This window comes from Ursus maritimus, unplaced genomic scaffold (genome assembly GCF_017311325.1).
Source record: "Ursus maritimus isolate PB19 unplaced genomic scaffold, ASM1731132v1 scaffold_5, whole genome shotgun sequence".
Classification (NCBI taxonomy): Eukaryota; Metazoa; Chordata; class Mammalia; order Carnivora; family Ursidae; genus Ursus; species Ursus maritimus.
The window spans coordinates 88,831,563-88,847,187 of record NW_024426663.1 but is presented as its reverse complement, the minus strand read 5'-3'; the positions used below and the strand labels follow the sequence as shown (position 1 = coordinate 88,847,187).

General features: G+C 60.6%; 1 protein-coding gene across 1 annotated transcript in view; it reads left to right on the top strand.

The window, feature by feature from the left end:
• The window catches only part of LOC103678868 (obscurin), a 160,679-nt gene that overhangs the window by 53,045 nt on the left and 92,009 nt on the right, over positions 1–15,625 (top strand). Inside the window, 18 exon segments of the mRNA XM_040622746.1 lie at positions 1,318–1,593; positions 3,891–4,162; positions 6,834–7,116; positions 7,311–7,577; positions 7,725–7,994; positions 8,823–9,089; positions 9,296–9,562; positions 9,737–9,849; positions 9,965–10,077; positions 10,079–10,107; positions 10,519–10,623; positions 11,417–11,683; positions 11,781–12,050; positions 12,160–12,426; positions 12,512–12,778; positions 12,883–13,149; positions 14,449–14,721; positions 15,286–15,552. Of these exon segments, the coding sequence (XP_040478680.1) occupies positions 1,318–1,593; positions 3,891–4,162; positions 6,834–7,116; positions 7,311–7,577; positions 7,725–7,994; positions 8,823–9,089; positions 9,296–9,562; positions 9,737–9,849; positions 9,965–10,077; positions 10,079–10,107; positions 10,519–10,623; positions 11,417–11,683; positions 11,781–12,050; positions 12,160–12,426; positions 12,512–12,778; positions 12,883–13,149; positions 14,449–14,721; positions 15,286–15,552 (4,140 nt within the window).

The following is a 15,625-nucleotide window of genomic DNA, read 5'->3' as shown; positions in this document are numbered from 1 at the left end:
TGGAACTACCCACGTGGAGCAGAGATAGAATACGTAGTCCTACTTGGAACATCCTACGTGTGCAGGGGGAAAATGTAAGTTCTGTTTGGGACAGCCTAGGTGGACCAGTGTTAGAATGTCTGGTCCTGTCCTGGTACAGCCCATGTGGAGCTGTGATACAATGTATGGTCCCCACCTGGAACAGCCTATGTTGAGAATGGATAGAATGTGTGGTCCCCACCTGGAACAACCCATTTGGAGTGGTAATAGAATTGTGGTCCCACCTGGAACATCCTATGTGTGCAGTGGTAGGATATATGTTCCGACTTGGAACAGCCCACGTAGACCAGTGAAAGAATATCTGGTCACCTCCTAGAAAAGCCCACGTGGAGCAGTTATACAATGCATGGTTCCCACCTGAACAGCCTATGTGGAGCTGGGATATAATGTCAGTTCCTTACCTAGAACAGCCCATGTAGCACAAGGATAGAATGTATGGTCCCCTCCTGGAGCAGCCCATGTGAAACAGTGATAGAACATGTGGTTCCACATGGAACAACCCACGTGGAACAGGGATAGAACGTATGGTCCCCACCTGGAACAACTCACATGGAGCAGGGATAGAATGTGTGTTCCGACATGGAACAGCCCACGTGAAACAGAGATAGAATGTATATACCCCTCATGAAACAGCCCATGTGGAGTGGTGATAGAATGTGTGATTCCACCTGGAACAGCCCACTTGGATCTGGGATAGTTGTATGGTCCCACCTTGAACAGCCCAACATGGAGCAGGAATAGAATGTCTGGTCCCCATCAGGAGAACCGACTGGAGCAGGGATAGAATGTATGGACCCCACATTGAACAGTCCATGTGGAGCAAAGATAGAATGTCTGGTCCTCACCTGCAAAGGCCCATGTGGAACAGGGTTGGAATTGTCGTCCCACACAGACCAGCCCAGGTGTAGCACAGAGAATATATGGTCTCCACATGGACCAGCCGACATGCAACAGATATAGAAAGTATGGATCCCACCTGGACACCCACGTGGAGCAGGGATAGACTGTACGGTCACACCTGGAGCAGTCCATGAGGAGCAGTGGTAGAATGGACTGTCCCCACCTGAAGAAGCCCACCCACAGTAGTTACAGAATGGGTACATAAATTTTGCTCCTCAATGTAGAGCAGGCTATGAGGCTTTCCAGACCCCACAGCTGATGCAGAGCCTGGAGAAGTTTCCAAATCCACTGCCTCCCTGTGTAGTCCTTCTTCCCCCAATGCTGCCTTCCTAACGTATACACGGAGTCCTTGATCATGTGCATCCTCTCTGTCCCCAGAGCCCTCTGTGGTGTTTGCCAAGGAGCAGCCAGCACGCAGTGAGGTGCAGACCAAGGTGGGGGCCAGCGCCACCCTGAGCTGTGAGGTGGCCCAGGCCCAGACAGAGGTGACTTGGTACAAGGATGGGAAGAAGCTGAGTGCGAGCTCCAAATTGCACGTGGAGGCCAAGGGCTGCAGCAGGCGGCTGGTGGTGCAGCAGGTGGGGAAGGCGGATGCTGGGGAGTACAGCTGCGAGGCCGGGGGCCAGAAGGTGTCCTTCCACCTGGATGTCGCAGGTCAGTCCTTCGGGTTAAAACTCTAGCTTTGATCGAGGGTGATGGTGGGATTAGCATACAATCCAGATGGACTCTGGAGCTCTTTCCATTAGACTTATCTCTTCGCAGGTCCCTCCTTCTGCCTCCTATTCTCATACACGTGGCTGAGCCAAGAGAGTTTGGATGGGGAGGTGTACATGGAAGGGTTTGGGTGTACCTGTGCACCCTGATTGGTGTATCCCAGTATGGGCCCCATGGAGGAACCCTCAGGCAGAGCAGTGATAGAATGTATGTTCCCCATCTGGACAATTTGGGTGGAGCAATGGTAGAATGTGTGGTTCCCACCTGGAAAAGCCCACATGGAGCAGTGAGAGAATGTGTGGTCACACCTGGAACAACCCAGATGGAACAGTGATAGAATATATGTCCCACTTGGAAGTATCCATGTGGAGTAGGGATAGAGTGTATGGTCGGACCTGAAAGAGCCTACGTGGACCAGTGTCCAAAAGTATGGTCCTCACCTGGAACAGCTCATGTGGAGCAGGGCTAGCACGTAGGGTCCCCACATGGACAGCCCTCGGGACTGTCTAAAATATATAGTTCCGGCATGGAATAGCCTAGGTGGAGCAGTGGTTGAATGTTTGGCCCCAACAGGAACAGCTAACATAGAACGTGGTAGACTGTCTCATCCCGATCTGGAAGTACCCACGTGGAGCAGGGATAGAATGTATGTTCCACTAGAGGAAAAGCCCAGGCAGAGAAGTGATAGAAAGTGTAGTTCTCACCTGGTTTAGCCCCCAGGAAACAGTGATAGAATGTATGGTCCCCACGTAGAACAGCCCCAGTGGAGGAGGGATAGAATGAGTGGCTCCACCTGGAAAAGTCTATGAGGAGCAGTGATAGAATGTATGGTCACTACCTGGAAGAACCTACATGGAACAGGGATAGAATGTATGGACCCCAGCTGGACAGCCCATGTGGAGTGGTGATAGAATGTGAGGTCCCACCTGGAACAGCCCACTTGAAGCAGTGCTAGAATGTCTGGTTCTGACCTACAAAGGCCCACGTGGAGCACGGATAGATGTGTGTCCCACATGGAACAGCCTACATGGAGCAGGGATAGAATGTGTGGCCCCAAGTGGAACAGCTCACCTTGGGCAGTGAATAGAATACATGGTCCAACCCGGAACAGCTCAAGTGGAGCAGTGATAGAATGTGGTCACTCCTGGAACAGCTCACATGTAGTAGTGATAAAACGTGTCTTTCCACCTGAAACAACACATACGGGGCAGTGATAGTATGTGTGATTCCACCTGGAACAGCCCACATGGATCAGGAATAGAATTTCTGGTCCCCATCAGGCAAAACCCTAAAGAAGCAGGGATAGAATGTATGGACACCACATTGAACATCCCACGTGGAGCAGTGATAGAATGTCTGGTCCTCACCCACAATGGCCCACGTGGAGCAGGGTAGAATGTGTGGCCCGACGTGGAACAGCTCAAGTGGGGCAGTGATAGAATGTGGTCACTCCTGGAGCAGCTCATGTGTAGCAGTGATAGAATGGTGGTCCCACACGGACCAGCCCAGGAGTAGCAGGGATAGATTATATGGTCTCCACCTGGATCAGCCCATGTGCAACAGATATAGAAAGTATGGATCCCACCTGGACACCCACAAGGGGCAGGGATAGAATGTACGGTCCCACCTGGGACAGTCCATGAGGAACAGTGGTAGAATGTCTGGTCCTCACCTACAAAGGCCCACGTGAAGCACGGATAGAATGTGTGTCCCACATGGATCAGCTCATGTGGAGCAGTGATAGAACGTGTGGTCCTACCTGAAACAACACACATGGGGCAGTGATAGTATGGGTGGTTCCATCTGGGACAGCCCACGTGGATCAGGGATAGAAGGTATGATCCCCCCTGGAACTGCCCAAGTGCAGCAGGAATAGAATGTCTGGTCCCCAGGAAGAAGAACCCACTGGAGCGGGGATAGAATGTATGGTCCCCACCTGGCACAGCCCACGTGAAGCAGGGATGGAATGTATGGTCCCACCTGGGACAGTCCATGAGGAGCAGTGGTAGAATGGATTGTCCCCACCTGAAGAAGCCCACCCACAGTAGTTACAGAATGGGTACATAAATTTTGCTCCTCAGTGTAGAGCAGGCTATGAGGCTTTCCAGACCCCACAGCTGATGCAGAGCCTGGAGAAGTTTCCAATTCCACTGACTCCCTGTGTAGTCGTTCCCTCAGTGCTGCCTTCCTAACGTATACATGGAGTCCTTGATCAGGTGTATCCTCTCTGTCCCCAGAGCCCCCTGCGGTGTTTGCCAAGGAGCAGCCAGCACGCAGTGAGGTGCAGACCAAGGTGGGGGCCAGCGCCACCCTGAGCTGTGAGGTGGCCCAGGCCCAGACAGAGGTGACTTGGTACAAGGACGGGAAGAAGCTGAGCGCGAGCTCCAAATTGCACGTGGAGGCCAAGGGCTGCAGCAGGCGGCTGGTGGTGCAGCAGGCAGGGAAGGCGGACGCTGGGGAGTACAGCTGCGAGGCCGGGGGCCAGAAGGTGTCCTTCCACCTGGATGTCGCAGGTCAGTCCTTTGGGTTAAAACTCTAGCTTTGATCGAGGGTGATGGTGGGATTAGCATACAATCCAAATGGACTCTGGAGCTCTTTCCATTAGACTTATCTCTTCGCAGGTCCCTCCTTCTGCCTCCTATTCTCATACACGTGGCTGAGCCAAGAGAGTTTGGATGGGGAGGTGTACATGGAAGGGTTTGGGTGTACCTGTGCACCCTGACTGGTGTATCCCAGTATGGTCCCCATGGAGGAGCCCTCAGGCAGAGCAGTGATAGAATGTATGCTCCCCATCTGGACAATTTGGGTGGAGCAATGGTAGAATGTGTGGTTCCCACCTGGAAAAGCTCACATGGAGCAGTGACAGAATATGTGGTCCCCAAGTGGAACTAACCATGGGGAGCAGATGAAGAATGGATGGTCCCACTTGGAAGTACCCACGTGGAGTAGGGATAGAGTGTATGGTCTGACCTGAATGAGCCCACGTGGACCAGTGTCCAATGTGGTCCCGACCTGGAAATGCTCATGTGGAGCAGGGCTAGAGTGTAGGGACCCCATGTCGACAGCCCTCGGAAACAGTCTAGAATATATAGTTCTGACATGGAATAGCCTACTTGGAGCACTGGTTGAATGTATGGCCCCTAAAGGAACAGCTAACATAGAGCATGGTAGACTGTCTCGTCCCCAACTACTCTTGTGGAGCAGGGATAGAATGTTTGGTCTTCACCTGCAACGGCCCACGTGGACCAGGGATAGAATATGTAGTCCTACTTGGAACATCGTACGTGTGCAGGGGGATAATGTAATTTCCGTTTGGAACAGCCTAGGTGGACCAGTGTTAGAATGTCTGGTCCTGTCCTGAAACAGCCCACATGGTGCTGTGATAGAATTGTGGTCCCACCTGTAACATCCTATGTGTGCAGTGTAGGATATATGTTCCATCTTGGAACAGCCCACATGGACCAGTGAAAGAATATTTGGTCACCTCCTAGAACAGCCCACGTGGAGCAGTGATACAATATATGGTCCCCAGCAGGAAGAACCCATTGGAGCAGGGATAGAATGTATGGATGCCACGTTGAACAGCCCACGTGGAGCAATGATAGAATGGTGGTCCCACATGGACCAGCCCAGGTGTAGCAGGGATAGAATATATGGTCCCCACCTGGAACAGCCCACGTGGAGAAGGGATAGAATGTACGGTCCCACCTGGGACAGTCCATGAGGAGCAGTGGTAGAATGGATTGTCCCCACCTGAAGAAGCCCACCCACAGTAGTTACAGAATGGGTACATAAATTTTGCTCCTCAATGTAGAGCAGGCTCTGAGGCTTTCCAGACCCCACAGCTGATGCAAAGCCTGGAGAAGTTTCCAGTTCCACTGCCTCCCTGTGTAGTCCTTCCCTCAGTGCTGCCTTCCTAACGTATACATGGAGTCCTTGATCAGGTGTATCCTGTCTGTCACCAGAGCCCCCTGCGGTGTTTGCCAAGGAGCAGCCAGCACGCAGTGAGGTGCACACCAGGGCAGGGGCCAGCGCCACCCTGAGCTGTGAGGTGGCCCAGGCCCAGACAGAGGTGACTTGGTACAAGGATGGGAAGAAGCTGAGCACGAGCTCCAAATTGCACGTGGAGGCCAAGGGCTGCAGCAGGCGGCTGGTGGTGCAGCAGGCAGGGAAGGCAGACGCTGGGGAGTACAGCTGCGAGGCCGGGGGCCAGAAGGTGTCCTTCCACCTGGACGTCACAGGTGGGTACCAGGGTCAGGCGGATGGCATAAGCACCTGACAATCTTGAAACGATCCCTTACTGGACAGGGTGGGGAGACAAGTGTGTGTTGCCCCTGTGTTGGGTTGTCTGCTGATGGGCCCAGCCGTGGGCTCTGTCCACTAGCCACATCATTGTTTGGAGAACAGTCACCACTGCCCCTATTCAGGGACGTTCTCAGCATCCACTTCCCCAAGCTTCTCCCCTCTCCTCCATATCCGTACCTCAGCTAGTGACAAACCCTGGCACTGAGGCTTCCTTGGGCACCTGCAGCTGCTGCGGCCTGAAGTCTGTGGCAGTACCTGTCTGTGGCTAGGGTTGGTGAGCAGACATGTGTCCCGTTTCCCATCCCCCCTGGGCAGCTTCAGAGCCTCACTTGAGAGGCCTCTGGCCTTGGGATCCTGATTCTCCAGCTGTCCCATGGTCAGCCCTGTGGGCTTGCCCTTGCTTGGATGCCCATCCTGGCCTTGACCTGGGCCTGGCTGTCCTGCCTGCCTCCCCTCCTGGCTCTGCTCCCCGACGTCCTTCTGTTGTGTGCGCCCAGGCCCCAGTCTTCGGCAGGGTCTCTCTAAACTGCCTGCTCCCCCCTCTCCGCAGTATCTGCTCATGGGGCCATCTTCCCTGGTGGGCAGGGGTCCTGAGCTCTCAGCTCTTGGCCTGACAGAGCTCTTGGACCCCAGACCTGTGGTCCCAGGGGCTCCTCCTGGTTGCCCTTTCCGGCCTCCGGAAGCCTGGATGGTGGCTGGCAGGTGGCATGGTTTGCTCAGCAGAGAGACAGCAGTGGGGCCAAGTGGTTGCAGAGCAATGGGAGTTCGGGGTGGCCCCATTTCAGGTCTTTTCCCACAGTGTGGCCCTAGGTGGGAGGGGCCCAGACCAGGAATGCGAGGGCCCCCCTCTCATGCTCACTGACCTACCCCCAGAGCCGGAGGCTGAGCCCCCCACCCTCGAGAGACCTGGCCGCAAGGAGCCTCTGGTGGTCAGGGAGCACGAGGACATCGTCCTGACAGCCACGCTGGCTACACCCTCTGTGGCCGCGGTGACGTGGCTCAAGGACGGTGTGGAGATTCGCCGAAGCAAGAGGCACGAAACGGCCAGCCTGAGGGACACCCACACCCTGACCATCCACGGCGCGCAAACCCTGGACAGCGCGGTCTATAGCTGCCATGTGGGCGCAGAGGGGCAGTATTTCCCTGTGCAGGTGGAAGGTCAGCAGGGCTGTGGGTGGTCCTCTGGGAACCCCATGTGTGTGTGGGGTGGCAGCAGAGGGGGTGTCCCCTGTGAGGTCGTGCGGGCAGCATCCCTGTGCAGAGCCGGAGGAGGACTCAGGGCGCAGGACTGGTGAGCACAGAGGTTGTCCCCAGCCTGAGCCCTGCAGCTGATGTCCCCTCCCGTCCTGCAGAGGTGGCCGCTAAGTTCTGCCAGCCCCTAGAGCCCGTGAGCGGGGAGTTGGGCGGCACAGTGATGCTGGTCTGCGAGCTGAGCCCGCCCCAGGCCGAGGTCGTGTGGCGCTGCGGGGACACGCAGCTCCGGGCTGGCAAACGCTTCCAGATTGAAGCCGCGGGGCCCCAGCGCTCACTCACCGTGACAGGCCTGCGGCTGGAGGATGCAGGGGAGTACTCGTGTGAGACCCGTGATGACCGCACCAGTGCACAGCTCTCTGTTAGCAGTAAGCAACTGAGGGGCGTGTGGGTAGGTGGGCAGTTGGGTGGGGCGCACCTGGGCAGCTCCCTAGAGGACGTGTCCTTTCTCCACCTCTGCAGGGTGGGGCCTCTGCCTCTCCCACCCACCTCTAAAGCAAAACCCCTGTCCGCAGCCCCCCGAGTGGTCAAGTTCACGTCTGGGTTGAACACCGTGGTGGCGGAGGAGGGCCGCGAGGCCACCTTCCAGTGCGTGGTGTCCCCCGGGGACGCGGCAGTCACGTGGTTCCGGGACGGCGCCTTGCTGCAGCCCAGCGAGAAGTTTCTCATATCGCAGAGTGGCGCGGGCCACAGCCTGACCATCTGCAGTCTGACCCTGGAGGACGCTGGCCAGATCACCGCAGAGGCGGAGGGCGTCCAGTCCTCGGCTGCTCTTCGGGTGCGAGGTGCGTGGATGGGGCCACAGGGAGGGCCTCCCCATGGCTGGTTCCCTGGCAGCCTTCTGATGCCAGCCCGTGTCCACCTGGTCTCGGTGACCTGGAGGTTCCACAAAGGAGACTCGGTTGGGGGCCAGGGGCCGGGGACCTACTTGGAAGGGGACAAAGTAAACTCCCACAACATGCATCTGGTTGTGGAGTGGGCAGAAGTTGAGGCTGTCCAGGGAGGCTTCCTGGAGGAGGCATCCGAAGCCGAGCCCCAGGGATGGCAAGGTGGGAGGAAGGGGAGCTGACAGCCAGTGCAAGCAGAGGCAGGAGGTGGGGATGACCTTCCCTGGCTGAAGCCGGGCCCTCACCTGGGGAGTAGTGTGCACACATACACTCCCGGGGAGATGAGGCGGAGCTGGGGACTGGGAGGCTCACACGCGCCACGCTCTTCATTCCTTAACGTGGAGCGTCCAGGGTCTTCTTCAAGCAGAGTGGCTGGTGCGGCAAGTCTGGGGGCTCGGTCTGTTGCACCAGCTCCCGTGACCTGCTGTTGGCGGCCATGGGCCACACTGGGGAGTTGCAGGCACTGTGCCAGGCCGGGGTGCCGGGAGCAGGGGAGCAGGAGGTGAGAGGTATGCTGAGGAAGGAGCTGCCTCCCAGAGCCTTGGCTTCCTCCCGTGTAACTACCTGTGCAGCAGCACGGTGGGCCTAGCTTGGAGGCGGAACGTGAGGTCGTGGTGGGGGGCCGCTGTGCTGGTGGGGGATGGGCTGGTGGTGGAAGGGCCCTCCAGCTCTGGCTCTTCCAAGAGTGGCAGTGCCTGTAGTGACCTCCCCTGCTTGCGACCCCAGAGGCTCCGGTGCTGTTCAGAAAGAAGCTGGAACCCCAGACGGTGGAAGAGCGGAGCTCAGTGACCATGGAGGTGGAACTGACGCGGCCGTGGCCCGAGGTCAAGTGGACGCGGAATGCAGCGGCCCTGGTGCCAGGCAAGAACGTGGAGATTCACGCAGAGAGCACCAGTCACCGCTTGGTTCTGCGCTGTGTGGGGTTCGCGGACCGTGGCTTCTATGGGTGTGAGACTCCGGACGACAAGACGCAGGCCAAGCTCACCGTGGAAAGTGAGCAGCAGCGGCGGGCCGGGCCTGGGGGTCAGGCGTCCAGGAAGGAGGCCCCTGGAGTAACAGGCCCTGGGGCGTGCCGGGAAGGGGTGGGCCTTTCCCTCCTGGACAGCTGGCCGGCTCTGAGGCCCCGGGGGAGGTGAGTGGGGCTGGCCTGAGGGCGTGTCCGCGTGGCGGCTCACTGTGCCCCTGCGTGTGTGCCGCAGTGCGCCAGGTCAGGCTCGTTCGGGGCCTGCAGGCAGTGGAGGTGTCGGAGCAGGACACCGTCAGCATGGAGGTGGAGCTGTCACACGATGACGTGGAGGGCGGCTGGACACGTGATGGCCTGCGGCTGCAGCCAGGGCTCATGTGCCAGCTGGCCGTGCATGGCCCCATCCACACACTCACGCTCTCGGAGCTGCGGCCGCAGGACGGGGGCCTCATTGCCTTCAAAGCTGAGGGCGTGCACACATCTGCACGGCTCACAGTCACTGGTGCGTGGGCATGGGCAGGACCTGCTGCAGAGGAGGCCTGGGGAGGTGGGCGGGGACAGGGTGGTGGACTCCTGGGGGCAGGGCACTGGGTCTCATTCCTAGAGCCAGCTGTGTGATACCGCCCAGCTCAGGCCCTCCTGGCCCTGCTCTCACCTCTCGCCTCCCGCCAACCAGAGCTGCCTGTGAGGTTCAGCAGGCCCCTGCAGGACACGGTGGCCACAGAGAAGGACAAGGTGACCCTGGAGTGTGAGCTGTCACGCCCCAACGTGGATGTGCGCTGGCTGAAGGTGCCTCTCTCCCCGGGAGTCCTCTCGCTCCACCTGCCTCTCATGGTGGCCTGGCAGGCATGGGACTGCTCTGCTGGGGAGTCCCAGCACCTGACCCGACCTCATCCCTCCTCAGGACGGCGTGGAGCTGCGGGTGGGCAAGACAGTGGGCATGGTGGCCCAGGGTGCATGTCGGAGTCTCATCCTTTACCGGTGTGAGTTCGGGGACCAGGGTGTGTACGTGTGTGACTCAGAGCTCGGCCTCCCTGAAGGTGCAAGGTGGGCGATTAGGGGTCAGAACCTCCTGGCCTCCCCACATTCCCCAGCAAGATGCCTAGCCCCCTGGCTCTCCCAGCCTCATACCCTTCAGCAGTCTGGGTGGGAGGCAGGAAGGGGTAGCTGTGTGCCCAGGTGTGACAAGGCCTTGCCTGTTACCTCAGGTCGTAGGGTCCAGATCGTGAGGCCCCTGGAGGATGTGGAGGTGATGGAGAAGGAGGGTGCCACATTCTCCTGTGAGGTCTCTCTCGACGAGGTGCCAGCCCAGTGGTTCTGGGAGGGCAGTAAGCTCCGGCCCAGCGACAACGTGCGGATCCGCCAGGAAGGTGCGGCGCTGGGCCGGCTGCGGGAGGGCACATCCTCCTCCTGCCCCAGGCCCTCCTCCCCCCAGGGCTGAGTTGCCTGTGTTTCCAGGAAGGAAATACACGCTCATCTACAGGAGGGTCCTGGCAGAAGACGCAGGGGAGATCAAATTTGTTGCGGAAAATGCAGAATCACGAGCGCAGCTCCGAGTGAAAGGTGAGGGAGCCCGGGGGGGGGGGGGGAGTTGTGCGGGGCAGTGCGTGGGTGAACACACACCTTCCGGGCCTTCTAAGGGCTGACAGGCTCACTGTCATGGAACAGGCTTGGGGCACAACAGGCCTGTGTGGGACTGACCCAGAAGGAGGAAAGGGAGGTGTTGCCTCCCCAGCGGGAGGGCAGGGGTCTCGGAGAGGCAGCTTTGAGTAAGAGGGCTCAGGGTCTCCTTGTTGAAAACGGAAGCAGCAGTAAACTGTTCCTCCTCCTGGGACTGTAGCGGGTGCTGGAGAGAAGGCATGTGAGGCCCTGGCAGGTGGAGAGGGTAGGTGGCGACGTCAGCTCTTACCTGGTAGCCTTGGTGACAGTGAGGGCATCGAGGAGGGAGGGTCTGCAGCTAGGGGGGTGCAAAGGCATAGGAGGCTTGGATTTGCTTAATGCAGCAGTGTGCCAGGCGGGAGCAGGGTGTGGTGTGCGGAAATGTGGCGGGTCGGGGGTGTGCGGGGGCCAGGGGTGCGCTGAACGAGCTTGTGAAGGGTCAGGGGCATGCACGGGTGTGCTCAGCTTCCTCCTGGTCAGCTCTATGCAGTGGGTCCCAGAGAAGCCGGAGGGGGACACTTAGGGTAGCCATCTGCTGGCCCCGGTGAATGTGAACGGGGCCAGTGGGGTCTGTTCTGCCCCAGGGCAGGGGCCCAGCCTGGTAGTTGGAGGCTGCAGAGGGAGAGCACCTGGACCGAGGTGGGGGTGGGGTTTTGGAGCCCTGAGCACAGCCCAACCGCACTGGCCACACCCACAGAGCTGCCGGTGGCCATCCTGCGCCCGCTGCGGGACAAGATAGCCATGGAGAAGCACCGCGGCGTGCTGGAGTGCCAGATGTCTCGGGCCAGTGCGCAGGTGCGGTGGTTCAAGGGCAGTGTGGAACTGCAGTCCGGGCCCAAGTATGAGATGGTCAGTGACGGCCTCTACCGGAAGCTAATCATCACGGACGTGCAGCCCGAGGACGAGGACACCTACACCTGCGATGCTGGGGACGTGAAGACCAGCGCCCAGTTCTTCGTGGAAGGTGCGGGCAGCGCAGTGCGGGCGCCTCTCCCCCGTGCGTGTGGTGGCGGGCCGTCCTCCCTGCGGGACCGCGCTGGTGACCAGCCCCTCACCCACAGAGCAATCCATCACCATCGTGCGCGGCCTGCAGGACGTGACGGTGATGGAGCCCGCCCCTGCCTGGTTCGAGTGTGAGACCTCCATCCCGTCGGTGCGGCCGCCAAAGTGGCTCCTGGGAAAGACGGTGCTGCAGGCCGGGGCCAACGTGGGCATGGAGCAGGAGGGCACGGTACACCGCCTGACGCTGCGGCGTACCTGCTCCACCATGACTGGGCCCGTGCACTTCACCATCGGCAAGTCGCGCTCTACCGCGCGCCTGGTAGTCTCAGGTGAGCGCGCGGCCCGCGTCTGGGCTGCAGACGGACCGGGCACAGCGCGGGGGTAGGACCCGGTGGTTCCTGCGTTGCCGCAGCTCCGCCCTCTCCCCTTCCGCCGCAGACATCCCTACGGTGCTCACGCGGCCGCTGGAGCCCAAGGCGGGGCGCGAGCAGCAGTCGGTGGTCCTGTCCTGCGACTTCAAGCCACCCCCCAAGGCCGTGCAGTGGTACAAGGAGGATACGCCCCTGGCGCCCTCCGAGAAGTTCAAGATGAGGCTGGAGGGCCACATGGCAGAGCTGCGCATTCTCCGCCTCACGCCCGCCGACGCCGGCGTCTACCGGTGCCAGGCCGGCAGCGCCCAGAGCAGCGCCGAGGTCACCGTGGAAGGTACAGGGGGCGCACGGGGCCCTGGGACGGTGTGGGGGGGAGGCGCCAGCGGCGGGTGCTGAGCAGCCCACTGTGCCCTGGGCAGCACGCGAGGTCACGGTGACGCAGCCAATGCAGGACGCAGCAGTCACGGAGGAGGGCCAGGCCTGCTTCTCGTTCGAGCTGTCCCATGAGGACGAGGAGGTGGAGTGGTCGCTCAACGGCACGCCTCTGTACAACGACAGCTTCCATGAGATCGCCCACGAGGGCCGGCGCCACACGCTGGTGCTGAAGCGGGTTAGGCGAGCGGACGCGGGGACCGTGCGCGCCTGCTCCCCTAAGGTGTCGGCCACGGCCCGCCTGGAGGTCAAAGGTGAGGGCTTCCCTGCAGGCCCTTGGGGTCCTTCCCGGGAGGGGCGCCGGGCTCTCGGCAGGCCGGAGGTGGCGCTCGCTCACCTGCCCACACCCGCCCCCCAGCAAAGCCGGTGGTGTTCCTGAAGGCTCTGGATGATGTGTCCGCGGAGGAGCGGGGCACGCTGGCCCTGCAGTGCGAGGTCTCGGACCCCCAGGCCCGCGTGGTGTGGCGAAAGGATGGCGTGGAAGTGGGCCCCAGCGACAAGTACGACTTCCTGCACACAGCGGGCACGCGCGGGCTCGTGGTGCACGACCTGAGCCGGGACGACACCGGCCTCTACACTTGCAGCGTGGGCTCCGAGGAGACCCGCGCCAGAGTCAGTGTGCACGGTGCGTGGCTCAGAGAGCTCCAGGGGGCGGGGCAAGCCCAGGGGCGGGGGCGGGGGCGGGGCCGGGGTCATGGGGCGGGGTCAGTTCCGAGGGGCGGAGCCGGTCCCTGGGATGGGGGCGGCTCCAGGAACGGTTCTGGGAGGAGGGAGCGGAGCCTCTTCCGGGAGGTGGGTGGGGGGGGGTCAGAGGGCGGAGCTGTTTCCAGGAGGTGGGGCCTGGTCCAGGGGTTGGAGCCGCATCCAGGGGGCGGGGGCGGGTCCAGGGGCGGGTCTGGGTCCAGGGGCGGAACCGGTTTCAGGGGGAGGGGTTGGGGGCTGCCTCTGCCGGGGTCTATAGATCAGAGCAGGCTCCTGGAGGAGCAGGCTTGACGGGATCCTGGGAGGCCCTGGTGCCGGCAGGGGGGTGAGGGACGATGAGCAACGGTAGGGCTGGGGACACTGGACTGGCCATGCTTGATAGAGTCCCAGGGTGCCAGGAGTTCAGCAGAGGCTGGAGACAGTCCCTCTGCACCGGGGACTGTGTGTGGGCAGTTGTGGGGGCCACGGAAGGGTACAGTCAGGGTCATCGCTTGGGGGTGGCCAGTGGCAGAGACCCAGATGTCAGGCATAGGATGACCTGGAGGGACTCCCGGGCCACAGGCACAGCCTGGTGAGGTGGTTGTTGGCAGGCCACGTGTCTCACTATGGAGCCACACCATAGGCCACCCAGCCAGCAGGGCACCATCAGCCCCCTCACCCCCAGGACACTGGGTCCCTTTAGACGTCCCTCTCAGCCTGGGCCTGGCCTCCTGTGTGCACTGCTGCCCTGGCCCACTTTCTCTGGTCCCGTCCTCCCTCACGGGCATATGCATGGCAGGCTTGCTGCCCAGTCAGCCTGTGGCGGGTCCCTGCTGGTCTGGCTGGAGTTTGAGGTGAGATAGGGAAGGGGGCAGGGCAGTGTGGTGAGTTTGTTCTAGAGCTGGATGGCCCCTTCATTTAGGGCTCCCATCCTTGCCCTTCTGGAGCATTCGATCTGGTGACTGCTGTGGACAGTACTTGTTCTGTAGCAGACAGGAAGTGGCCACACTGGTTGGAACAGCTGTCCGTGATGCAAACACCAGGGTTCAGCCAGCTGGAGGCATTTGCTGAGGGGGCAGCAGGTCCACCAGGGCTGGGGCTGCAGATGGGAGTGAGGTCTCAGCCGTCTTGGGGTCTGGCCAGGGGTGGCTCTGGGCTGAACAGTGCCAGTCTCGTGGGGAGGGGAAGGGGCTGGTGTCCAAGAGCCTGGCCTGGCACGACCGCCATCTCCTGTGGCCCACAGACCTGCACGTGGGCATCACCAAGAGGCTGAAGACGGTGGAGGTGCTGGAGGGCCAGAGCTGCAGCTTCGAGTGTGTCCTGTCCCACGAGAACACCGGCGATATGGCCATATGGACAGTGGGCGGGAAGACCGTGGGTGGCTCGGGCCGCTTCCGGGCCACACGCCAGGGCCGCAAGTACACCCTGGCTGTCCAAGATGCTGCTCCTAGTGATGCTGGGGAGGTGGTGTTCTCTGTGCGGGACCTCACCTCCAAGGCCTCCCTCATTGTCAGAGGTGGGCACCACAGGCAGGGCAGGGTGGGGGCCTGTCTCCGCGGGGCTGAGGGTGGAGTGGGGCCTCAGGCCGGGCCCTGGAGAGCTCCCCGGTTGGAGACCCAGAGACACCTGTTGGGGTGCTGGGGGGTTTAGTCATCTGAGGGAGTTCCCTCTGTAGGACGATATTGTTCAGACTCTGGGCAGAAGCAGGGTTTCTGGTCTCTAGTGTGTGGTCTGATGGCTGTGGGAGCCCCCAGGCTCGTGGCTCACTGAGCTAGTGAAACCGCCACTGGTGTTCCTGAGCGCATGGCCCTGGCATAAATCCAGGTGCAGATGGGTGACACTCAGTTCCCAGTTTTCACTGGCCATGGCCACGCTATGAGTCCTGGGACTGTGAATGTTGCTGAGCTGTGAGAGTCTGTGGTCTCATGTCTCCCCTTCCCAGCCCCTCCCCCGTGACCATGGGGGCTCCTGATTTCCAGGGCCCTGAGGCTCCTGGGCCCAAGGTCCCTGTGGTCACCTGCCCTATAAGCATGGCTAGGGCATGGCCGCGCCTCATGGGTGGCTGCTCTGCTCTCTTCAGAGAGGCCAGCGGATATCACGAAACCACTGGAAGACCAGCAGGCCAGTCCAGGCGAGGATGTGGTGCTGAGCTGTGAGCTGTCTCGGGCCAGCACCCCGGTGCGCTGGCTGAGGGACGGGAAGGCCATTCGCAAGAGTCAGAAGTATGACCTGATCACGGAAGGCACTCGGGCCATGCTGGTGGTCCACGCGGTCTCACCCAAGGACTCAGGCGAATACACATGTGAGACAGAGGCTTCCAAGAGCACAGCGAGCCTCCGTGTGGAAGGTGACCCCACAAGAGACCCCGGGCTGGGTCCCCATGGCCTCAGCAGGGGAGCTGCTCATGGTGGGGGCCTTTT